This window comes from Ahaetulla prasina, chromosome 7, assembly GCF_028640845.1.
Source record: "Ahaetulla prasina isolate Xishuangbanna chromosome 7, ASM2864084v1, whole genome shotgun sequence".
Taxonomy (NCBI): domain Eukaryota; kingdom Metazoa; phylum Chordata; class Lepidosauria; order Squamata; family Colubridae; genus Ahaetulla; species Ahaetulla prasina.
The window spans coordinates 16,337,198-16,363,927 of record NC_080545.1 but is presented as its reverse complement, the minus strand read 5'-3'; the positions used below and the strand labels follow the sequence as shown (position 1 = coordinate 16,363,927).

The 26,730-nt window shown below is 42.0% G+C and overlaps 1 protein-coding gene across 3 annotated transcripts in view; it reads left to right on the top strand.

The window, feature by feature from the left end:
• PARVB (parvin beta) overlaps positions 1 to 25,653 on the top strand; it is a 57,029-nt gene extending 31,376 nt beyond the window's left edge. For all 3 annotated transcript variants that reach the window (XM_058191114.1, XM_058191116.1, XM_058191115.1), the window contains exons 4-13: positions 2,949 to 3,051; positions 6,950 to 7,090; positions 11,822 to 11,937; positions 14,917 to 14,975; positions 15,694 to 15,713; positions 17,061 to 17,122; positions 18,314 to 18,382; positions 19,296 to 19,397; positions 22,774 to 22,846; positions 24,259 to 25,653. In XM_058191114.1, coding sequence (XP_058047097.1) covers positions 2,949 to 3,051; positions 6,950 to 7,090; positions 11,822 to 11,937; positions 14,917 to 14,975; positions 15,694 to 15,713; positions 17,061 to 17,122; positions 18,314 to 18,382; positions 19,296 to 19,397; positions 22,774 to 22,846; positions 24,259 to 24,335 — 822 coding nt within the window. In that variant the 3' untranslated portion in view covers positions 24,336 to 25,653. The remainder of the gene's footprint in view (positions 1 to 2,948; positions 3,052 to 6,949; positions 7,091 to 11,821; positions 11,938 to 14,916; positions 14,976 to 15,693; positions 15,714 to 17,060; positions 17,123 to 18,313; positions 18,383 to 19,295; positions 19,398 to 22,773; positions 22,847 to 24,258) is intronic.
• The last annotated feature ends 1,077 nt before the right edge of the window (positions 25,654 to 26,730 follow it).

Here is a 26,730-nt window from a genome sequence, read left to right as displayed (position 1 = left end):
AAATCCTATTTGAAGCCCCGCCTTTTTTGTACAAAGAGGCAGGGCTTCGGTTGTGAAGCTGCACTCACCACCTTGCAGGGTTTTTAACAAGCACATGATACCTGGGCTCTCCTACTTAAGAGCATCAGCATTCTGTCCGCAGGATTGTCTGGGATGCTACACATCCTCTTCACGGCCTGTTTTTCTTGTTGTCTTCTGGGAAGGAGCTTAGTGGTATCTGAAGCAGAATATCCAGATTCAAGTCACAGTTACGTTCCATATAGCATCAACCTTCCTTTTATATATCTATATCTATATCTATCTATCTATCTATCTATCTATCTATCTATCTATCTATCTATCTATCTATCTATCTATCTATCATCTATCTATCTATCCATCTATCTATCTACCGGTATATATCTATATAAGGGGACGCGGTGGCTCAGGGGTTAGGACGTTGAGCTTGTCAATCGAAAGGTCGGCAGCTCGGCGATTCGAATCCCTAGTGCTGCCGTGTAACGGGGTGAGCTCCCGTTACTTGTCCCAGCTTCTGCTAACCTAGCAGTTTCGAAAGCACGTAAAAATGCAAGTAGAAAAAATAGGGACCACCTTTGGTGGGAAGGTAACAGCGTTCTGTGCGCCTTTGGCGTTAAGTCATGCCAGCCACATGACCACGGAGACGTTTTTGGACAGTGCTGGCTCTTCGGCTTTGAAACGGAGATGAGCACCGTCCCCTAGAGTCGGCAACGACTAGCACGTATGTGGAACCTTTACCTTTATAAATATATATATATATATACATACACACATATACACACACACACACACACACACACACACACACTTATATATATCTCTATTTATTTATCTAGGGTAGAGTAAAGTGGAGTGGAGTGGGGGGGGATAGGGAATAGAATAGAATAGAATAGAATAGAATTCTTTATTGGCTAAGTGTGATTGGACACACAAGGAATTTGTCTTTGGTGCATATGCTCTCGGTGTACATAAAAAGACAAGATACATTCATCAAGAATCATAAGGCACAACACTTAATGATAGTCATAGGGTACAAATAAGCAATCAAATCATACTAGGAAACAATATAAATCATAAGGATACAAGCAACAAAGTTATAGTCATAAGTGGGAGGAGATGGGTGATTGGAATGATGAGAAGATTAATAGTAATGCAGACTTAGTGAATAGTTTGACAGTGTTGAGGAAATTATTTGTTTAGCAGGGTGATGGTGTTCGGGGAAAAACTGTTCTTGGTCTAGTTATCTATCTATCTATCTATCTATCTATCTATCTATCTATCTATCTATCTATCTATCTATCTATCTATCTATCTATCTATCTATCTATCTATCTCATCCATCCACCCACCCACCTACCCATCCATATGTATATATGTGTATATAGCATGTGTATATGTGTGTTATGTATGGGTATGGGTATGGGTAGATACATACTTTCTTTCGAGAGCAGGCAAAATAATTTCTTTTTTAATGGCCAGTGGGCCAGTGCGCTCACAGTAAAAAAATGACAACAAAGGTTATTTTATCATCTTATTTGAATTGCTCTGTATATTTCTTGATAGAATTCCTTTTGTGCAGAAGCATGACTCAAATTGTTTAGGTATGTATGTATGTATTTATACTCAGCCTTCCATCCGTCCGAGTTGGGTAAAATGAGGACCCAGTTTGTCAGGGGCAATATGCTGACTCTGTAAACTGCTTAGAGAGGGCTGTAAAAGCACTACGAAGCGGTATATAAGTCTAAGTGCTATTGCTATTTATACATCCATCCATCCATCAAATTTATGTGCTGCCCATCTTTTCCAAAGTTGACTCTGGGTGGCTTACAAACATTAAAACTAGAACACATTAAAATAATAAAGAAAAAATAATGACTAATAAATAAAAAGATGCGGAGAAGGGAAAGGGGAACATGAAGCATACAAGGAGATATCTTATTAACTTACAGTGGTTGAGGATGTTTTTTTTCTTACATTATACCTAATAAAAATGCAGTTTCATTTCAAATATAAATTGCTAACATAGTGTAAGCCGCCCTGAGTCTTTGGAGAAGAGCGGGATATAATCTGTTTATGACATTTCCAACAATTACTGCATGATTTTCTCTCTAGATATTATTATTAATGAATTTGTATACCACGTGTAGAACATTTTTAGCCTTTTTCTACCAAGTTGTAACTTGGCATAAATTTTATAGATTTTTCCCATTGTTACCATTCTTAAAGAAAACTTTTTAAAATTTTTATTATTTGCAAAAATAGAAATGAAAGATTTGTATCAATATTGATCACATATAGGCTGTTTAGTTAGTGCTATATATATTTATTCATTTCAGTATTATGTAATTTATCAGTTAGTTAGTCTAACTTTATAAGAATTAAAAAGTAAAAGGTTACATATACAAAATAATATAATATAATATAAAGACATCAAATTTCTAAAAAGATTTGCAGTTATTAAAAGCAGCACAGGTAATCCTCGACTTACGACCACAATTAAGCCCCAATTTTCTGTTGTTGAGTGAGACATTTGTTAAGTGAGCTTTGCCCCATTTTACAACCTTTCTTGCCATGGTTCTTAAGTGAATCGGTGCAGTTGATAATGTTAGTAACACGGTTGTTAAGTGAATCCGGCTCCTCCATTGATTTTGCTTGTCAGAAGGTTGCAAATATGACCTTGGGACGCAGCAACGGTCGTAAGTACGAGTCAGTTGCCAAGCATTTGAATTTGGATCACATGTTCATGGAGGTGCTACAAAGGCCGTAAGTGTGAAAAACGGTCATAAGTCACATTTTTCAGTTCTGTTGTAACTTTGAACGGTCACTAGAGGAACTGTTGTAAATTGAGGACTACCTGTATTCAGTTGCTTTCCTCACAATATTCTTTAGATGACTTGAATAGTTTTTTGTCCTCTTTCACTATTGTCTAGGTCTTGATCGACTGGATAAATGATGTCCTGGTTGAAGAAAGGATAATTGTCAAACAGCTTGAAGAAGACGTCTATGATGGGCAAGTGCTACAGAAATTGCTAGGTGAGGTGTTACATGTGAAAATGGTGGATGGCCTAGATTAGGGAAGGTAAAGGTTCCCCTCGCACATATGTGCTAGTCATTCCCGACTCTAGGGGGCGGTGCTCATCTCCGTTTCAAAGCCGAAGAGCCAGCGCTGTCCAAAGACGTCTCCATGGTCATGTGGTCGGCATAACTCAACGCCAAAGGCGCATGGAACGCTGTTACCTTCCCACCAAAGGTAGCCCCTATTTTTATACTTGCATTTTTTACATGCTTTCAAACTCTAGGTTGGCAGAAGCTGGGACAAGTCACAGGAGCTCACCTCGTTACGCGGCACTAGGGATTTGAACCGCTGAACTGCCGACCTTTCGATCGACAAGTTCAGCATCTTAGCCACTGGGTCACCATGTCACCATGGATTAGGGAAACAGGCTTAAATTTTGACTTAATTACATTCCTGTGTGAAACGGCCTTTGGTAGTCGTAAATGTAACACCAATCCTGCGCAGCCTGCACTGGCTTCCTGTGGTCTTTCGGGTGCGCTTTAAGATTTTGGTTACCACCTTTAAAGCGCTCCATGGCTTAGGGCCTGGGTACTTACGGGACCACCTGGTGTTACCTCATGCCTCCCACAGACCCGTACGCTCACACAGAGAGGGCCTTCTCAGGGTGCCGTCCGCCAAACAATGTCGGCGGGCGGCCCCCAGGGGTAGGGCCTTCTCTGTGGGAGCTCCTACGCTTTGGAACGAACTTCCCCCTGGTTTACGTCAAGTGCCTGATCTTCGGACTTTTCGCCGTGAGCTGAAAACGCACCTATTTATTCAAGCGGGACTGGCTTAAAAGTTTTATTAAATTTTTAATTGGGGTTAATTATGAATTTTAGGGTTTTAAATTGTTTTAAATTTCAGCCATTCCTGTAATATGCTCGATTTTAGTTTTGTTTTAATGTGTATATTGTGGGTTTTTTACTATTTGGCTGTACACCACCCTGAGTCCTTCGGGAGAAGGGCAGTATAAAAATCTAATAAAATAAATAAATAATAAAAATAAATAAAACTGGGGATGCTATATGGTGCTATCTGGCTCAGAACAGGAAGCCAATAAGTTTAATACATCTACTTATAATTGTTATGGTATCATTGAGTGTGGTGTCTAACTTATTACCACGTTTCCCCCAAAATAAGACACTGCCTTATAAATTTTTTTTTGTCACCGAAAAAGGCACCAGATTTTATTTTTGGGGGGAGGGGGAATGTCATTCACTGACTCACCTCACCTGCATGTGTCGCTCCCAGCCTCCTTTTCACTGTCAGAAGTCTTCAGGAACTTCTGCGGTCGTCAAGGCTGGCCAGGCTTTTCTGAAGGCCTCTACAACCGAGAACAGAGCTCTGGATCGATCCACAGCTCTGTTATCGACTGCAGATACCTTCAGGAAAGCCTTGCTGGCTGCAGAAGAAATGGGTCAACAAGGCAGGTGTCGGGGTGTGCAAGGCCTGGCTGCAATTGCCGAAGGTAAGTAGTAGGGCAGCTCCAACCCCCATCCCCACCCTAACTTAATTTTTACCCATGCACCTTTGAGTGGGCAGGGTCTTCATTACAGCTTATTTTGGGAGGGTAGGGCTTATATTGGGCGCACATGTAAAAATCAAGCTAGGACTTATTTTCGGAGTAGGTTGTATTTTCGGAGAAACATGATAGTTGTTGTGACCCAGGCCCAAGTAGGTAGTAGTAGATGCAATCAGTTCAAAAACAAACTGACTTTATTAGAACAGCTGAGAATTAATTCCTTCTCAGCATAGTCCAAACTAAATCAAAGCAAATTCTTCAAAGCACAATTATTCAGTCTTATCACCAACCTTGATCTAATTAGGCAAACTGACAGAGGCTTTTCTTGGCAAAAGTTCAAAGGTGTCAAACTCACGGCCCAAGGGCTGGATGCGTCATGCACTGGCCACGCCCAGCCCACTCCCCAATTTAGCGAAGGAGAAAAAAAGTCAAGATACATCACATGACAATGATGTGACGACGTGAATTTGACACCCCTGCTCTAGGTTATAGGAGACAGTTGGGTCCAGTGTTACTCCAATGTACTTTGTAGATGGGGATTATAAGGGAGTGCATAGACTTTCAGGGCTTCATGTGCTAGTTTAATGTTAAATTGGAAGCACTTAGTTATGTTTTGCTGGTGCTGGGAGTGAGTCTCCAGTCAGTGAATAATTTCCCCAAGATTTTAAGATCTTTGGACAGGAGTTGTCTGCTGCCTCCATGTGTTTTTCTTGTACTGCTATGGCCAAATGATCAGGGTATCAAAATTTGCATCCCCTTGTTGCTGGCATGTCTGAGACATATACTCAGTCTTTTTCGGAGTATAAGATGCTCCGGAGTATAAGACGCACCTTAGTTTTTGGGTAGGAAAATAAGGGGAAAAAATTCTGTCTCTGCCTACCAGCATCCATCGGTATTTATCTGGCCCACGTCCTGTCAGTGTGTGAGAGAGAGTTGAGGGCTGTTTGGAAACTGAAACGGTATTTGCTGTGTGAGAAACAAGGAAGGAGACAGCAAGAAGCCTGGGCATGGCTTAGCTCAATTGCTCTAAAGCTGCATGCTGTGCTGACATCTGCAACTAAAACTGAAAATGAAACTCCTCTCCTCTGCTTGTGTTTTGCTTGTATTTACTACCACATTGGAAAACCTGCTTTTGGTATTGTATATTTACTTCATGTGTTATATATAAAGAGAAGTTAATGGATCCTGCTGAATCAGTTACTAATTCTGACAGTCCTTGCAGCAAATAGTGAACAGCCAGGTCAGCTTCAGCACATAATTGCAGCTTGATTCAGCACGAACAGCTGATTGGCAGGTGGATCGGCCTCCTGGAATACCCCCAATCAGCTGTTCCAGGCTGCAGGGATTGCCACAGACCATCACCGCCTCCGTGCCTTGCGTTTTTGGCTACATTCGGTATATGAGACATACACAAATTTTCACCCTCTTTTGGGAGGGGGGAAACGTGTCTTATACTCTGAAAAATACGGTAAAGTTGACTAATGTGTATGCCATTATAGAGCCTTGTGAATCAGCACATAAGAGAAAGTACCATGCCTTGTGAGTGTCCTTACTTGCATAACTCAAAATAATACAGACTGTTTTGTGTTTGTGTGAGTGTGAGTGTTAGCAAATGAAGCTTATAATTCAAAAACTGAATAATGAAAATTGCAAATGTGCACCTGTTTCTAGGTGTCCTGTCTCTCCTCTCTAGCAACCACAATTGAGACTGGGAACTCTTGTCACTTAAGTGAAACGGTCACTAATAAACTGTGCTTACAATTTGACTTCCGGTTTCCTTTGGTTTACCACCCTGGGAAGGTTGTAAATAGAATAGAATAACAGTTGGGAGGGACCTTGGAGGTCTTCTAGCCCAACCCCTTACTTAGACAAATGGTTATCCAATCTCTTCTTAAAAACTTCCAGTGTTGGAACATTTAAATGTGAGGATTGCCTGTAAAGTTGCTTTTTCATCACTGTCGTAACTGTGAACGGTCAATAAATGAGGTCTGCGCAGGTATTTATTTATTTATTTATTTATTTACATTTATATCCCGCCCTTCTCCGAAGACTCAGGGCGGCTTACATTGTGTAAGGCAATAGTCTCATTCTATTTGTATATTTATATACAAAGTCAACTTATTGCCCCCCCAACAATCTGGGTCCTCATTTTACCTACCTTATAAAGGATGGAAGGCTGAGTCAACCTTGGGCCTGGTGGGACTAGAACCTGCAGTAATTGCAGGCAGTTGTGTTTAATAACAGGCTTCTTACAGCCTGAGCCACACCGCGGCCCAGGTAGGGCCACAGTTGTTGCAAAGATTGCTGCTTTACCTGTAAAATCTTGCTTCTGCTTATCTGTGTTTCCAATCTAGAAAAGCTCGCTGGTTGTAAACTAAACGTGGCTGAAGTGACCCAGTCTGAAATTGGACAGAAGCAGAAATTGCAGACTGTGCTGGAAGCTGTGTATGATTTACTTCGACCTCATGGCTGGACGATCAAATGGAGTGTGGACCGTAAGCATCAGGCTGTGAAAAGAATACTAAGAAAGCTAGTGTGCTTTAGTAATTGATTGTTTCACATTCTCAGGTAATAAAAGATACCCCAAAGAGCAAGAATGAAAGCACTGAAGCCCTATTGCTGGCAATATCTTAGTGTTTCAAGACTTAAATATGGGGATCCATCTCTTTCATTGGGTGTTAAGAAAAGCGTATGAAAACTATGTTGTATAATTAATATGGATTAGATAAGGTTTAGAGGGATGCAGTGGCTCAGTGGCTAAGACACCGAGCTTGCCGATCGAGAGGTCGGCAGTTCAGCGGTTTGAATCCCTAGTCCTGCATAATGGGATGAGCTCCCGTTACTTGTCCCAGCTTCTGCCAACCTAGCAGTTCGAAAGCACATAAAAAATGCAAGTAGAAAAATAGGGACCACCTTTGGTAGGAAGGTAACAGTGTTCCGTGCACCTTTGGCATTTAGTCATGCCGGTCACATGACCACGGAGAGGTCTTCTGACAGCGCTGGCTCTTCGGCTTTGAAACGGAGATGAGTTTAGTCATCCCCCTAGAGTTGGGAATGACTAGCACATATGTGCGAGGGGAACCTTTACCTTTACCTTTAGATAAGGTTGCTTTATTTGCATACTTTAGCTTGGCTCCCTGCTGTCCATCGTTGGTAAAAAAAAATAGGGAGTTCTACAGAATAGTAGAATTTCTCCTTTTTAGCCACTTAGATTAAAATGGGGCAGTCATAATTTTGATTCCAAATTTCAGCTGAGCCTTACAGCATACCTTAGTCAGAAAAGCTCCAAACGTGCTTTTTTTTTTAAAAAAATTACACATTAAATATGTTTTTTTCTTGGGATCATGTCAGCTACAAAGAGTTTCTGTTTAGACTTAAGGAATATTTTAATGGGTTCCTGACAGGTGTCACACGCAGTGGTTTGTTGGGAGAGAAAAATATCATGAAAGAAGCCACACCCTTTTTTGCCTGCAGGTATGAAAGGGGTGGGACTTTGTGCCATTCCACCTGCCATCTTTCAGAGTTTGACATGCACCCTGGATACATCTAAACTTCTGCATGCTGCAAATGACATTCACCTGTGACTTCATTTTGGGCGTTCAGCAGTCCGGTCACATTTATGGCCGTTTGCATTCTTGTAGCCATGAATGATAAACTGGCAAAAAAAAAGAGAGACTTACTTCCAATTTCCAGCAAAAACAAGACTCTGGCATTAGCTATATGAGCGTGGCATTCATTCATAAAATTGGGTCAATCATGTGATGACTTGCTTTAAGACTGTCACAACTTATGACCCTAATTCCCAGGCTCAATTATGGTCATAAGTCAAAGACTAACTGTAATAAAGTTTTTAGACCTGTTACTGGCTTAAAGAGATACAGTGGTTCAGTGGCTAAGACGCTGAGCTTGTCAGTTGAAAGGTCGGCAGTTCAACGGTTCGAATCCCTAGTGCTATGTAACGGGGTGAGCTCCTGTTACTTGTCCCAGCTTCTGCCAACCTAACAGTTCAAAAGCAAGTAAAAAATGCGAGTAGAAAAATAGGGACCACCTTTGATGGGAAGGTAACAGCGTTCCGTGCGCCTTTGGCATTTGGTCATGCCGACCACATAACCATGGAGACGTCTTCCGACAGCGCTGGCTCTTTGGCTTTGAAACAGAGATGACCACCGCCCCCTAGAGTCGGGAACGACTAGCACATATGTGTGAGAGGAACCTTTACCTTTACTGGCCTAAATGGGCTCATTCCCCCCTTTTTCTGTCTGGATTCTTTATGAATGTTTCCCATGACATTCTGGATTTTACTGCATCAGAATGAGAATGAGGAATAAATCTGAGTGTTGATGAAAAACCTGGGAAAATGCAAATGTTTAGAGCATTGTCATCACATGTGACTCGGCTAGCTTTCCTAATCTGCAGAGCTCCCCTTCTGCCCACAGTAGCAAAAATAAATATTAGCATGCCTCTGACCTGATACAGCCTGGCTTTATGCCATTTGCAGCTACTGGAAACTTCTGACCTGCAATGGCGAAAGAATGGGAAGAGGGATTGCTGACTTGTCCTGCAGCAAGTTCTCTAGGAAAGAAGGACACCGATCTCAGACTATCTTGGAGTTCATGTGATATTTAATGGGAAAGCTGAAGAAGCTTCTTGGATGAGAAGCGAAACATCTTCAAAGTAAAAAACCCAGAAAGTCCAGTTGCCTCTTGGAAAAAAAAAGCACTTTTGGGTTAATGGGAAAGCCAACCGATTCACAACCTCCGTGAACTTTAATGGAAGCATTCTGACTTGTGTGGTTTGGCTGAGTCTTGTCAATGTGCTGTCAATTCCACCCCCAAGCAGTTGTCCAGTTGGAACAGGCAACTGGAACCCACTTCTTGCCAGCTCAGCGTTAGGCATTTACCTGGAGGCCAGTGCCACGGTGGTCAGTAGGGTAGAGTTTCCACCTTCGGGAAATTTAAGATGTGAGTTTCATTTTTGTTTTCAGCTATGCAAGTGGTTGGTACAGAAAAGGTCAAGATCTCTCTTGCAGGTTTCTGGTTTTAACATAGGGCTTGAACAGAATAAATCTCCTTCCAGTTATATGTCATTAACAAGGGTGGGAAGAAGCCTCAAAAGATGTGATGGAGGAGAGGCTCTCTAAAGATCTGTTGTGCCTCGTCCTCCCTCCTCTCCTCAGCCGGGTCCCTCCCCTCTCCACCCGGGCCTGTTATCAGACTCTGAGTCTGATAATGAAGATGAACGGCCTATCATGCCTCCAGCCCCCGGCCCTGGCCCCATGCCCAGACAGGATGTCAGCAGTGAATGGACAGGCCCGATGGACTTCACTCCTACAGCGTGTGAGCAGGAAGCCAGCCACATGCTGGAATTACTGACAGCAGATCCAGCTGAAGAGATTTCAAAATGGGAGGATCCTCGCTTCCGGAGATCTGAGAGGCGACGCCAGCAGAAGGAAGGGAGGGACAGGCCTGGATAAATGCTGAGTCATGGAGCCACACCCCACAGCCTATATAAAGGACCTGCTTTTGGCATTCCAACCTCGAGTCAAGCAAAGTCTCATCTAGTTTGCTGATATCGGACTCTATCGCTGAAGTCACAACTTGGACTCCTGCCTGCCCTGAGAAACCTCGAAGGAATTTGGCAAGCTGCAGAGGCTTTGTTGCCACGTGTGATACGGACTTCCTTGACCCGGTCGTCGGAGGGGGAGTGGGACACGACAAGATCTTTCTGGATTTACTTTTATATATGACAACTGCAGTGAGATGATCAAAGGGGGAAAAGACTCGGCTTTACCCACAATGGATGAATGGATGGTGAAAATAATAGAACTTGCTGAGATGGTCAATTGGCAGCTTTAATTAGAGATGAAACATGATCTAAATTTCATGCTGATTGGAAAACCCTTATTGACTTTTTGCATGATACAGGGGGGGAAAATGAAAGTATGATGTACATTTTTGATGTTTAGGGAAAAAATAGATTTTAGAAAAAAAATGTAGTAATGTAACCATAAGGCAAGAGGTTAATTTACACTTATAACTTGTAGAAGGAAATTGGAACTCATTCCAATTTCCATGATTTTTTTCTGCACTTTTAGCTTGTTCTTTCCTTATTTGTTTTCCTTTTCTTCTCTCTCTATTCTTACTTCTTGTTAGTTTTAACTCTTTTTCTTGAAATGTAGATAGATAGATACTGTAGATAGATGGATGAATTAGATGATATAGATAGATACTGTAGATAGATGATAGATAGATAGATAGATAGATAGATAGATAGATAGATAGATAGATAGATAGATGATAGATGATAGATACTGTAGATAGCTAGATGATAGTGTAGAAAGATAGATGATAGATACTGTAGATAGATAGATGTATGATTGATTGATAGATAGATGATAGATACTGTAGATAGATAGATGATAGATAGTATAGAAAGATAGATGATAGATGATAGATACTGTAGATAGATAGATGATAGATAGTATAGAAAGATAGATGATAGATGATAGATACTGTAGATAGATAGATGGATGAAAGATAGATAGATAGGTAGATATAGATAAATAGATACTGTAGATAGCTAGATGATAGATACTGTAGATAGCTAGATGATAGTGTAGAAAGATAGATGATAGATGATAGATACTGTAGATAGATAGATGGATGATTGATTGATAGATAGATAGATGATAGATACTGTAGATAGATAGATGATAGATAGTATAGAAAGATAGATGATAGATGATAGATATTGTAGATAGATAGATGGATGATAGATAGATAGATAGATAGATAGATAGATAGATAGATAGATAGATAGATAGATAAATAGATACTGTAGATAGATAGATGATAGATACTGTAGGTAGATAGATAGATTATAGATAGTGTAGAAAGATAGATAGATCATAGATAAATAGATACTGTAGATAGATACACAGACAGACAGACAGAGATAATAGACCAGGAATGTCCAAACTTGGCAAGTTTAAGACTTGTGGACTTCCAACTCCCAGAATTCCTCAGCCAGCAAAGCCAGCAAAGCTGGCTGAGGAATTCTGGGAGTTGAAGTCCACAGGTCTTAAAGTTGCAAAGTTTGGACACCCCTGTAATAGACAGATATAGATAATCCAGTTTTTCCTGGAGTGGAATTAAATAGGCTGCCACCTGAAAACAGCCCAGCCTATTCAAAACTTCCCATGATGTCTTCTTGGTTTCCTTCTTCAGTGATCCATGGCAAGAACCTGGTGTCCATCCTCCACCTGCTGGTGGCTTTGGCCATGCATTTCCGGGCTACTATTCGGCTCCCTGAACATGTTTCTGTGCAAGTGGTCGTCGTAAAGGTGGGTATCCAAGAAAGATTTTAAGCTTTTCATGCATGTGTAATTAAGCTATGTGGTACTATGTAGTACAAGAAGAGGGCCGTGAAAATATTTGCAGATCCCTCGCATCCTGGACATAAACTGTTTCAACTCCTACCCTCAAAACGATGCTACAGAGCACTGCACACCAGAACAACGAGACACAAGAACAGTTTTTTCCTGAACGCCATCACTCTGCTAAACAAATAATTCCCTCAACACTGTCAAACTATTTACTGAATCTGCACTACTATTAATCGTTTCATAGTTCCCATCACCAATCTCTTTCCACTTATGACTGTATGACTATAACTTGTTGCTGGCAATCCTTATGATTTATATTGATATATTGATCATCAATTGTGTTGTAAATGTTGTACCTTGATGAACGTATCTTTTCTTTTATGTACACTGAGAGCATATGCACCAAGACAAATTCCTTGTGTGTCCAATCACACTTGGCCAATAAAAATTCTATTCTATACCAAAAACAGCAACAACAACAACAACCAGCAATAAACCATCACTTCAAATAGATTTGTTTAAAAAATAATTTTTAAAATATAGACAATGCCAGTAGTTTTGGGATACTGATGAACATCTGTAGCTCGGGTATAGGATGAGGAAAGAGGTGCGTTCTCTGAGATTGTGGGTTGGTTTCCGAATTTTGTTACCAAGCTAGGTAACTTCTTCAGCAGAATTTAGGGGATGTTATTGTTGATGTTCTTCTGCTTACAAGGACTTCGTGTGGTCAGTAGGTCAGGTGAGGGATTTTGTGACCCTGTTCCTCTAAGACAGGGGTGTATTTCATTGAGGGCTGCATCAGGATTATATTTTACATTGGGGGCCAGGTGGGCATGGCCATAATGGGTGTGGTCAACTTGATGTCAATTGTGTCAGGGGCGCCTGTGGCAGCCCTAGCTCTCTGCCAGTGAAAATGGAGTCCTGAGTTCTGTTTTTCACTGGCAGAGGGTTGCAGGAGGCCTTTGCAGCTGAAAACGGTGCCCTCCCGAGCTCCATTTTCGCTGGCAGAGGCATAGCGGGCCGGTCCTTTGCTTTTTCCAGGGCGGTCCTGTGGGCCAGATCTAAGCACCCTGTGGGCTGCATCCAGCCTGCGGGCCTTCAGTTTGACACCCCTGCTCTAAGTAGTGAGTCACCGATCACCAACACATTCCTTTTTCTCTTTGGGGAAATCATTTCCATCATTGCATCTTCACTCTTCACTTTTCTACCACATTTTGTGGACACCCTGTCTGTCTGTCTGCCCATCCCACGCTCCATCCATTCATCCATCCATCATGCTATGCTAGTTTTGTGTTGGTGAGCTTTGTTCTTTGGTGACTTTTCTGTGCTACGTTAGTAGTGCTGCTACAATAAATGGGCTATGTCAATCTGCAGAGTTTGTCGGGTCTATAATTTTTCTCACTGTAATTGTAATGGGCGCTAACTAACAAAATGAAATTCAACAGTGAAAAAAGTAAGGTTCTACATTTAGGCAAAAAAACCCAAAATGCACAGGTACCGTATATGTGGTACCTTGCTCAATAGTAGTAACTGTGAGAGGGATCTTGGAGTCCTATAGTGGACAACCATTTAGATATGAGCCAGCAGTGTGCAGCAGCTGCCAAAAACGCCAACACAGTTCTGGGCTGCATAAACAGAGGGATAGAATCAAGATCACATGAAGTGTTAATACCACTTTATAATGCCTTGGTAAGGCCACACTTGGAATACTGCATTCAGTTTTGGTCGCCATGATGTAAAAAAGATGTTGAGACTCTAGAAAGAGTGCAGAGAAGAGCAACAAAGATGATTAGGGGACTGGAGGCTAAAACATATGAAGAACGGTTGCAGGAACTGGGTATGTCTAGTTTAATGAAAAGAAGGACTAGGGGGGACATGATAGCAGTGTTCCAATATCTCAGGGGTTGTCACAAAGAAGAGGGAGTCAAACTATTCTCCAAAGCACCTGAGAGTAGAACAAGAAGCAATGGGTGGAAACTAATCAAGGAGAGAAGCAACTTAGAACTAAGGAGAAATTTCCTGACTGTTAGAACAATCAATAAGTGGAACAACTTGCCTGCAGAAGTTGTGAATGCTCCAACACTGGAAATTTTTAAGAAAATGTTGGGTAGCCATTTGTCTGAAATAGTGTAGGGTTTCCTGCCTGGGCAGGGAGTTGGACTAGAAGACCTCCAAGTTCCCTTCCAACTCTGTTATTATGTTATATGTTACGTTTGCCGCTTTGACAAGCATTTGAAAGTCACTTTTCCAGGATTTATTTTCTTTGGGGTTAGGTTCTAGGTAAAAAAAGAATCGCCTCACCCAGTTCCAGTCACAGTTCATCTACACCGGTCCAGCACATTCGTCGTTTCTTTGGCTGCCCCAGCTTCATGGCAGCCATAATGGCTGCCTCTCCTTTTCATCCTTAGATGGGAGGGAATCCCTGGGTCCAGCTGGAGAGCTGCCTCTCTCTGTGACCTACAGGGTGCCCCTCCTTTCTTTGTCACCCCTATAGGGCCTTGGGGGGCCCTCCAATGAGGAGGATTTTGTGCAAGTTCACGGAGCCCTGCCCCTCGCATCCAATCTCACCGTGATGTCAAACTGGAGGTCAATCTGCAGAGTTTGTAAAGCTTATACACCAACGGGGGAGATTAATATCTCTTTCTGCTTTGAAAGTTTGCTTCTTATTTAAAGTTTGTCCAGATGTGGGTGAGATTTTTTTTCTTGTTGCCGAAGGTAGAAAAGTGTATCTGGTTAGGTTGTCTCCTGCCTTCAGAGATGTTTAACACTTCTATTAATTCTACTGGTTTGAGAAAAAGGAGAAGTGGCTCTTATCTAATTCTGTTCCTCTAGTTAGCAAAAATAACCCAATCACTTTCTTCTAAGGTGTCATTCCTATGCACTTCTTCAGTTACTTTTTTCAGCATTTCACTAGTCCTGACTTTGATTTTCTTCCAGAAGCGAGAAGGGTTACTCCAGACGGCCCATGTGACCGAGGAGATCACTACTACAACTGAGTAAGCTCTGTGTTTTTACTAATGTGTGTACAAAGTTGAGCTCTCCATGTTACTTCATTTTGATTGGCACGTAGAATTGTTCTCTGGAATCAGATCAGAAAGTCTCAAAGGTGCTTTTTTCAGGAGGCAACTGGACTTTCTTGTTTTTTCTTTGAGGACGTTCTCATCCAAGAAACTTCTTCAGCTCTGAGGGGATAGTGGGGAATGGAAGGTTTTATATTCCTTGCAGACAGCTGGTCATTTGCATCCTTTTAGAGGGTCATTGAAGCCCTTGGAGGTTTATCTGTGTCCTCAGGGTCACCGGAGTAGTGCAAATGGAAGCAGAAAGACCTTGGAAATTCATACTATCATTCCATTGATGTGCTAGGAGATTTTACTTTCGTGGTATTCGATATTCTGATATTTTTTGAGCAGTGATTTTTCTCCGATCGCCCTCACCTGCTGCTTTCAAATTGAAGAGAGTTTGAGGAACTATTTGTAAAAGTGCCAGAAAGAGCTGTGGAGAGGGGGGAGGGATTCTAAAATTTGTTCTAGAATTTTCTGGAACAAATCAAGAGAAACATGCCCTGGGTACTGTGGATAGCAATTCTGTCTGGCTTTGAAAAACTCTGAGGCCAGAAACATCAGGTGTTGAAAAATAGCCTCTTTGCACGATTCCTTAAGAACTATGAACATTTAGGAAGCCATTAATTATTTTTTAAAAACTTTTTGTTTCCAGAATGATGATGGGAAGATTTGGTAAGTAAAAGATTTTAACTTGGAAAATAAAAGTATCTTGAGAGGAAGATGCGAAAGAACTGAAGTTGTGGCTTAAATTGTGGCTTAAACTCTTCAGGTTTATTATGATTATTATTATTTATTTGCATTTATATCCCGCCCTTCTCCGAAGACGCAGGGCGGCTTACACTATGTTAGCAATAGTCTTCATTCTATTTGTATATTTATATACAAAGTCAACTTATTGCCCCCAACAATCTGGGTCCTCATTTTACCTACCTTATGATTCATGATATGAGATATTTATCATTATAAAGTGTTAAAACCAAGTTGGCTGTAGTTTTGCTCAGTCCAGTCCGGTTTTCAAGCTGAGGACAATGTCTTCTGTGTTGCATCCTTCCATTTTCTCTAATTTCTGGGCTTCTTAATCAGCATGCTGGCTGGGGAATTCTATGAGCTAAAGTCCACATATCTTAAAGTTGTCAAGGTTGAGAAACACTGAATTTAAAACCTTGTTCTGCTGCATCTGTGTGTATATATCTCTATCTATCTATCTATCTATCTATCTATCTATCTATCTATCTATCTATCTAGTTTTGTGCTTTATGTGTGAGAATGGTTTGTGTATGCAAGAGAACAACTGCTATTTGCAGTTGTAGAATGAATTGATTTGATAAATAGGATGTTACATTTTACAGACAATTAAATTTAACCAGTAGTTGTTAATTCAAGTAGATGAGTATTTGCCCGGAGTCTGCTGTTTTGTGGACCTGTGGCTTCTGACACATATCTATGTGCACATATCTCTGTACACATTGTACACATATAGAAGTATACTCTTAATACAGATAGATGTAATGTTTATAAGGAGGAAAAATCCACGGGATTTAGTTGGGAAGCGAGGTAGCATATAAGCTTTTTGTCTTGTGTTTATGTTTATGTATTCTTTTAGAAAACAATATCATCTTAAATTTAAAACCCTCTTCCTTTTAGATAAATATACCCTGTTTCCTCAGAAATAAGACATCCCTTGATAATAAGCCCAATTGGGCTTTTGAGCGCATGTGCTAAAATAAGCCCTCCCTGAAAATATTTAAATGCAGAGCTGGAAATCAGGTAAGACGGCAAGAGGAGCCCCATCTTGCTTCACGCGCCCCAAAATAATAAGACCTCCTCAAAAACAAGGCCATGCACGTATTTCTGGGTTCAAAAAAATATAAGTCAGGGTCTTATTTTCAGGCAAACACTGTACTATGTCTAGTCATGTTTTCATTTGATGTTGTGCTTTGTATAAAAATCACTATGTATAGTTCTTTCCATTGAATTCTCATTATTTAAACAAACCTCTCTTTTTCTCTTTTAAACCAGAGCGAGATGCCTTTGATACACTCTTTGACCATGCCCCAGATAAATTAAGTGTGGTAAAAAAGGTAAAAGTTGTGTTTAATGAGCCTCTTCATTACTTTGTTTACTGTGGGATGCTTGGTTCCCTTGGTCCACCGAAAAACCATCATCGGGGGCCAATTTATGCAACTGAATGAAGAGCAGGATAGCTAGACTCCTGGGATGCAGTACATGTAGTCCTTGACTTACCACAGTTTGTTTAGTGACTGTTTAAAGTTACAGCAGCACTGACAAATGTGACTTATGACTGTTTTTCACAGTTACGACCTTTGACGCATCCCCATGATCATGTGATCAAAATTCAGATGCTTGGCAACTGGTTCATATTTATGACCGTTGCTTTGTCCCAAAATATCATGTTGATCACCTTTTGTGACCTTCTGACAAGCAAAGTCAATGGGGAAACCCGATTCACTTAACAACCGGGTTGCTAACTTATCAACTGCGGTGAGTCATTTAGCGACTCTGGCAAGAAAGGCCATAACATGAAGCAAAGCTCTCTCAACAAATGCCTCACTTTAACAACAGAAATTTTGGGCTCAATTGCGGTTGTAATTTGAGGACTACCTGTGGATGACTGCCAAGAACTCAGAATCTGGTCCTTTTAGGTTGCTATTTTAAATACAATAACATTATCCAGGGTTGAGCTCAGCTTTAGGGTAACCTTGTGCTCAGCGTTGTATCTGTTCATGGGAATAAGCATGTGGGATATTATTAGATTTCTTGGGCAGTTGTGTGCAACCTGTTCCCCCAAATTCCAAATATTATAAATGTAACACAATCCTCTGTTGCAGGTAAATCTCTGTTCCTTTTAATAAAACTGAACTGCTGTGCAAGTCTCATCAAATGAATGGAAGGCTTGAATGTTACCTTGAATTCTACCCATGTTTTCCCCAAAATAAGACCGGGTCTTATATTAATTTTTGCTCCAAAAGATGCCTTGGGGCTTAGTTTCTGGTTAGGTCTTATTTTGGGGGAAATACAATACGTTACTAAAAATGTGGGTCCGTCTGGCTGACGATCTTAAATGGGGCTTATTTTTAGGGAAAGGCTTATATTACAAGCATCCTGGAAAAAAAACCATGCTAGGGCTTATTTTCCAGTTGGGTATTATTTTCAGGTAAACACGGTAAATAGTTAAGATTCCATTGTTTTTTTAACTGAATATTGGTTGGATATTTATTTCTCTAAACACTGTATTCTCTCCTGCTTTTCAGTCCTTGATCACTTTTGTAAACAAACACTTAAACAAGCTGAATTTGGAGGTGTCGGAATTAGAAAGCCAGGTAAGACATCTAGGAACAACATTGGATATTTATACTCCACCTGTTTGGACCAGTAATTTTAAAAAAAGCTACCGATGGCCCATTTGAAACCATTTTAGTAACTAGCTTATTTTGTTACTTATGTCCCCAAATGCTGATGGGAGATTTTCAGGAGGGATTTTACCATTTACCATTAAACATTTTTTTTGCTTTTGGTCTTTCTGCAATAATAATAATAATAATGGAAAGGTAAAGAGACTATTGAACAGATTATAGCAGGGGTCCTCAACCTTGGCAACTTTAAGCCTGGTGGACTTCAACTCCCAGAATTCCCCAGCCAGCTTTGCTGAGGGGTTGAGGACTCCTGATCCAAAGCACCTGAGGGCAGGATAAGAAGTCACGGATGGAAGATCATTAAGGAAAAACTCAACTTAGAACTAAGGGGAAATTTCCTGTTAACGAGAATAATCCATCCGTGGAATGGCTTGCCTCCAGTTGTTGTTGGTCCATCACTGGAAGTTTTCAAGAAAAACTTGAACAGCTATTTGGTAGAGGGTCTCCTGCTTAAGCAAGGGGTTGGACTAGAAGACCTCTAAGGTCCTTTCTAACCTATTACTCTGTGTTCTAAGCAAGTACCATTGCACTCCTCAGCATCTGTCAGCTCAAAGGCAAGGTTGGGTAGCTTGTAACCTGGATGGGAATTGATCGATTCCTAGGTCACCTGGCAACACGTTGAGAATTCTTCTAGACATTCTCTAAGATTTCCCTCCTTAGCTGAAAATTAATAACCAAAACTGTTGAATATTCTGCTCCGACTCAGCCTTCCCAAAATGTCCCCGATAGAGGTGGTGGCCATGTTGGCTGGAAGATCTTCAGCCCAGTGAGGTTCTGCTGCTGCTTGATCCTCATCTTCATATCTGGCCCTTCTTCTCAGTTTGCAGATGGCGTCTACTTGGTGCTACTGATGGGTCTCCTTGAAGATTATTTTGTTCCTCTCCATCACTTCTTCTTAACACCTGAAAGTTTGGATCAGAAGGTCAGCAGTAATCATTGGACATTTTTTTTTAATTTATGAAAATTTATATGACTGCCCAGCTCAACTCTTAGTGACTTCAGGCAGCTTATAACCCATTATTTATAAAAGCAATAATCCCCCATCCCCCTGATGACAACAGTCAGTTAAGCCATTTGATGGGTTCACACACCCTTCGGGGATTCCCAGACCTGTTGGCAAAACCAGGTATTCAGGGCCTTGTGAAAGTCAAATACAATCCTTGGTTGTATAAACAGAGGCATAGAATCAAAATCACATCATAAAGTTTCGCCTTATAAAGCCTTAGTAAGACCACATCTGGAATACTGCATCCAGTTTCATTACAAAAAGATGTTGAGACTTTGGAAAAAGTGCAAAGAAGAGCAACTAAGATGATTAAAGGCCTGGAGACTAAAACACATGAAGAATGGTTGCAGGAATTGGGTATGGTCAGTCTAGAGAAAATTAATTATTCTCACTATGAGGAAGTTTCTTCTTAGTTCTAGAGTTGGAAATGATGGAAACTAATCAAGGTGAGAAGCAACCTAGAACTAAGAAGAAACTTCCTCATAGTGAGAATAATTAACCCAGTGGAACAGCTTGACTTCAGAAGGTGTAGGTGCTTCATCACTGGAGGTTTTTAAGAAGAACTGGATGGCCACTTGTCTCAAATTGTATAGAGCCATGATGGCAAAACTATGGCACACGTGCCACAGGTGGCACGCGTAGCCATATCAGTGGGCACGCCAGTTCAGCTTTGGTGCGCATGCACTCGCCACCCAGCTGATACTTGGGCCTTCTGGGCCCACCAGAAGTAGGGAAACAGGCTGTTTCCTGCCTCCAGAGGGCCTGTGGTGGGTGGGGAAGGCCCATTTTTCTTTCTCACCTGGCTCCAGATCCTCTCTATGCATCTAAGGAGGGCGAAAACAGCCTTCCCCAGGCCCTCTGGAGGCCCAAAATGGCCCGTTTCCCAACTTCCGGTTGGACAGGAAGTGACTTTTTGCTGTCCCCAGCCTCCAGAGACTCCTAGAGAGGCTCTGGAGGCTGGAAACAGCAAAAAAATGTCACTTCCTGTCCAAACGGAAGTTGGGAAATGGACCGCTTTGGGCCTCCAGAGGGCCTCCAAGGGGGTGAGGAAGGCTGTTTTCACCCTCCCCAAATGCATAGAGAGGATCTGGAGCCAGGTGAGAAAGAAAAACGGGCCTACCAGGCCATCATGTGCCAGGAGCAGGGGGAGGGGGGTTGCGCACGGATGCGCAGGGTGGGGCAATAGAATTATGGGTGTGGGCACGTGCACACAAACTTTCTCCCACAGCCCCGTTCGTGGCATGTAATGGCAAAAAGGTTGGTATAGAGTCTCCTGCTTGAGCAGGGAGACTAGAACTGCATGAATATTGAATATTGAATACGCTCCAGTGGTCATACCTGTGTGAGGATCAGTTCTAAGTCACTCTTTTCAACGCCAGTTGCTAAGCAAGTGGTTGTAAGTCAAAGTAGGAAGGAAGTAGAGTTGAACAGGGGTGGGTGGGTGGGTGGCACATGTACTGTTACATGTTATAATGTTATAATTAGTGGCCCCAAAGGAGGTGGTTCGCAACTTGGGCGTCCTCCTGGATGGACGGCTGTCCTTTGATGAACATCTGGCGGCCGTCTCCAGGAGGGCCTTTTACCAAGTTCGCTTGGTCCGCCAGTTGCGTCCCTTCCTTGACCGGGATGCCTTATGCACGGTCACTCACGCTCTGGTTACATCTAGGTTGGATTACTGCAACGCTCTCTACATGGGGCTGCCCTTGAGGTGCACCTGGAGGCTACAGTTAGTCCAGAATGCGGCTGCGCAAGTAGTAACGGGAGCCGCTCGTGGCTCCCACGTGACATCACTACTCCATAGTCTGCACTGGCTTCCTGTGGTTTTTCAGGTGCGTTTCAAGATTTTGGTTACCACCTTTAAAGCGCTCCATGGCTTAGGACCCGGGTACTTACGGGACCGCCTGCTGTCCTTTGCCTCCCACCGACCCGTACGCTCTCACAGAGAAGGTCTTCTCAGGGTGCCGTCCGCCAAACAGTGTCGGCTGGCGGCCCCCAGGAGTAGGGCCTTCTCTGTGGGGGCAGCGACGCTCTGGAATGAACTTCCCCCTGGCCTACGTCAAGTGCCTGATCTTCGGACCTTCCGTCGTGAGCTTAAAACACATCTATTTATTCAAGCGGGACTGGCATAATAATGTAGAATTTTAAATTTGGGGTTTACTAATATTTTAAAATTTTAAAATCTAAATTTTAATTTATTGGCCTTTATAATTTGCTTTGTTTTAAATGCTGTTTTAATTGTATATATTTTGTTTTATCGCTGGCTGAGTCCTTCGGGAGAAGGGCGGTATAAAAATTTAATAAATAAAATAAATAAATAAATAATGTTGGTTCATTATATTGACTCCTTTTGTAAGACAGCTGTTTTATTCACTCTTAACTTGATTTTATTTTTATTTTTTTCTGGAGGCCTTTGGGTCATAAAGGGGAAGTAGTCAACATGATCCATGCTCCTGCTCACATTAAAAGCTCCTTGTTCCTGGAAGAATAGTTTGAAAGGGACAGAAGCTCCAGTGTCAACCTGAAGATCAGCTATTTACTATGTTTGAGAAAGGGGTTCCCTCCAAATTGTGCACCAGAGTGATGTAACTAACCTGCAAAAAATGCCTTTTCAATGTGATCCATATTTACCCGAAGGGAAGGCAACCTCGAATGTAAGAGCCCCAGAAGAAAAGTAGACAGAAAAAATAATTAAGGCAGTTAGCTGCCCCGTCCGAGACTCTGTCTAGTTACAACAAGTTTCTTTTAAACGGATAGAGCTTCAATTGCATCATTGCTACTGCCGTTTTGACTTTTTTTGACCACACCCTGCGAACAGACAATACATAAGAGGAATGCATTTAGGTGAGCCTGAGTCAACTGTTTTTCAGTCTTGGGAACTTTTAAGATATGTGAACTTCAATTCCTAGAATTGTGTTAAATTTATATTTACCAACAAAGCAATAAAAGGAGACTAATTTATTTCAAGCTATTTAGTTCTCGTCAGCTAGCCATACACTTCTGGGACTTGAACCTGTAGACCAGGTTGCCCTGATAGAAAACATTTAACTCCTAGAACTCCTAGAATTGCTCAGCCCAGAGAATTCTGGGAGTTGAAGTCCACACATCTTCACATTCCAACAGTTGAAAAACACCAGCATAAATGAAGAACAGAAGGTTTAGCCTCTCCTTGCATTGGATGCATTTAACTCATTAAAGCTGTTGCCTTTTGATAAAATTGGCTACTCAGAAAAGGGGTTAGCAGCCGTTAACAAGAATCTAATCACGCCTTTATGTTGTCTGATTTCTTCTTCAGGTTCACAATGTCTCCTTTTCTTTTGAGCTGATGCAAGATGCGGGGCTCAAGAAACCAAAAGCACGACCGGAAGGTACTGCCTGAAGACCTGGAACTGATGCTCTCAGAAAATAAACTTAAGACCCTCCATCTCTGGCCAGAGGCGATGAGCAATTGCTTCTTGCAAATGAGAGCAGTATTAAACTCATCCTGCCTGCCCTAATGTCACTAGGAATTTTAAATCCTAAGCATTCCATGTAAACTAAACTAAACATGTGCTATAGGACAGTTCTCAGATATCACTAACCATAAAACCTCACCATAAATGAAGCTATTAAATAAAACCCTAAAATATCAAGGTTGCCTATGCTTAACCTTAAAGTGTACTTCATTCCAATAGGAATGTTTAGCGTTGAAATGTTCAGGGCTATCTGTACCCCAAGATTATTCTTAAAGGTAAAGACTTGCACATACGTGCTAGTCGTTCCCAACTCTAGGGGGCGGTGCTCATCTCCGTTTCAAAGCTGAACAGCCAGCGCTGTCAGAAGACGTCTCCGTGGTCATGTGGCTTGCATGACTCAACGCCAAAGCCGCACGGAATGCTGTTACCTTCCCACCAAAGGTGGTCCCTATTTTTCTACTTGCATTTTTTTACGTGCTTTCAAACTGCTAGGCTGGCAGAAGCTGGGACGAGTAACAGGAGCTCACCCCATTACGTGGCACTAGGGATTCGAACCACTGAACTGCCAAGCTCAGTGTCTTACCCACTAAGCCACCGCATCCCTAAGATTATTCTTAGATTAGCACTAAAGATAAAAATTTTACTCTAAGGCTGCCCCTAGATTATTTCTTGCCAGAGAACCCTAATCCTAAATTCACTCTAATGCCAAAGATAATTTTTACCCCTAACAAATATCCCCAATCCTAGGATAATTTTGAAACTATCACTGAAATTAACTTTGAATCTCGAGATAGACCAAGCTTGAATTCACCTTGATGCCAACAGGAATTTTAATTCATAAACATATAAACCAAAACTAGCACTAAAGATAAGACTTTTTCACTTGCAATTTAAAATCATGTTTTGGTAAAGAAAAGCCGCAACTGTCAGGCCTGGAAGCCATCTTTTTCGTTGGATCTTCAGGCCTGCCACATTTATGTGGCTAGGAGCCAGGGTGGTATATAGTCATAATAACATTCCTTTCTCAGAAAGTCAAGGACATCTTGCCCTGCATCTGGAGGGCTGGAACTGGGAGGCCTCTCCAGTTGGGACAGTGTTTGGATTGGACCATGTGATGGCCATGTGGGTGTTGGGGAAGGACTTGAACTTTCCTTTGGGTGGGGAAAACCTGGAAACTTTCAGATTTGGGTTTTCCCAGATGGGCCAATATGACATCTCTAATAAAATGGAACTTTGAGGAACTTCAGGCTTCGGAGTTTTCTTTCACTGGGAGTGTTACTTGAAACCCTGACAGCTACATGTTTTCCTTTTTGTTTCTCCCTCAGATGTTGTCAACCTGGATCTGAAGTCTACCTTGCGGGTTTTATACAACTTGTTCACGAAGTACAAGAATGCAGAGTGAACTGAACTTCTCCAGAGACCACAAGGGGTGTCCCAGAAAACTGTCTTTGATTTTTCCTTCCTATGTTTTGTTGTCTGTCCAGTCAGTTTCCTAACTTGGTGGCCTTCAGTTGGGTTGGTAGGCAGTTCCCATTATCTGAAGTGAGTGAGACCGGTTCAAAAATGAAAGCTGTTGTCCAATAATCTGGAAGCTAACCAGGTTAGAGATGGCTGGTTTCTGGGGGTTTTTTTTTGTGTGTAAACCCTCTGTGCTTTGAGCCCAGAGCCCGCCTTTGGAAATGAAATTTTGCTCCCTGGAAATATCTACCGTACTTTTTGGAGTATAAGACGCACTTTTTCCCTCCTAAAAGAGAATGGAAACGTTGGTGTGTCTTATACACTGAATACAGCCATTTCTGGCCTCCCAAAACCCCACCCCACGGGTCCCATTTTCACCAAAAACAGGTCCATTTTTTGCAAAAATGGGGCTTGCAGAGGGTTTGGGAGGCCTGTAGAGTGCTCCTGGGGGTTGGGGAGGGCAAAAACGCGATGCATGGGGGTTTTTGGAAGCCAGAAACGGGCCCGTTTTTCACAGAAACAGTGCGTGCAAGGGGTTTGGGAGGCCTGCAGAGTCCTCCTGGGGGTTGGGGAGAGCAAAAACCGGACACGTGGAAGCCCAAAACTATTTTTTTTTCTTGTTTTCCTCTTCAAAAACTTGGTGCGTCTTATAGTCTGAAAAATATGGTACGTTCTGCTTTAGTCTTCTGCAGAACTGTTGCTTACAGTCTTCCCTGCTGAGCAATAGTTGCCTGATTCCAACACTGGGGTCGCAAACAGGCCAGGCATTGTTGAGAAGAAATTACCCTGCCTGGAACTTGGCATAGATTTAGTCTGAGCTCCAGATCTCAACTTCTGCAGTGAGAGTCTGAACATGCTTGAGTCCCATACCTTGGTTAGTATAATGGATACGACACTGACCTTCCTAGCAAGGTCATTGTAGGGCTTGTGAAAGGCGAAAGCTTATAGGAACGCTAATAGTGATGTGGCAGCTGGTTTTTAAAAATGTGTTCTGGATGAGGGTGACAGTGATCAATTTAGGGAAGGAGAGTTCCTGTTTTCCAGATTTTCCAGAAGTAATTCTGTGTCCTTTTCGCCCTAATTTAGGCACATCTAGGCTTCCTTTTCATTTTTCGGGGACGGTGATCTAAGGCTGTTTTCTAAATCTTTGACTGCATTGCTTCCCTTTTAATATCACCTATCCCATGACCTCACTCCGTATATATATTGTACATCTCGGATGCCATAGTTGCCCGTTTTGAATAAAATAAAATCTTTTCTGATGAAAATTCTGAGTGTGTAGAGTTGTTGGTTCCCACAAAGCTTGGTTTGCAAATGGGGATTCCTCATTAAGACAGAGATTGATGGCCTACAAAGGAAGGCTAATCTTTCATCTTAAAATAATGCACTCTTGTTAGCCTCAGAAAAAGGAGTGGACTTGTAACTCTTTGCAATTCTGCAGTTCAGACTTTCTCTTCTTAAAAATGGATTAAACACGCCCCACAAACTTTCTGTAAAGATGCTCCTTGAAATAAGTCAGTAGCGACAATCTTGCAAGGTAGGCTGGGCTGAGAGAAAGTGACTGGGCCAAAATCATTTTGTATGGGACTTGAACATATCTCTGCCCACTCCAAAGTCGTTACACCCAGAAGTGGTATTTAGCCGGTTTGGACCGGTTTGGGTGAACCGGTAGTGGAAATCGCAGGTGGGCCCACCCACCTGTCCCAGATCTATGCCATCCTATTCAGGCATGTTTTTGAGGCCTTGCACATGTGCGGAAGGCGTGTGTGTGTGAAGTGACTGTGTGCGCGCGGGGCGAACCGGTGGTAACAAAATATGAAACCCACCGCTGGTCATACGGCTCTCCTTCAAATAATCTAGGAATGAGAAATATTGTTTTGACAACTCAAAACAGTGGCTCGGGGACTAAGACGCTGAGCTTGTTTGAAAGTTCGGCAGTTCAGCGGTTCAAATCCCTAGTGCCGCTTAACAGGGTGAGCTCCCGTTCTTTGTCCCAGCGTCTGCCAACCTAGCAGTTCAAAAGCACGTAAAAAATGCAAGTAGAAAAATAGGGACCATCTTTGGTGAGAAGGTAACAGTGTTCCGTGTACCTTTGGCGTTGAGTCATGCCAGTCACATGACCACAGAGACGTCTTCGGACAGTGCTGGCTCTTCGGCTTTGAAACGGAGATGAGCACTGCCCCCTAGGGTCGGGAATGACTAGCACATATGTTTGAGGGGAACCTTTACCTTTTTATATGCTCTTCGGGTCATCTCTGGGGGTGCTTGGATATCCTACCATCAACATGATCATTACCCAAAGGAAATTGGATCCTTCCTGTTCTAGTTTTCTTTTTTCC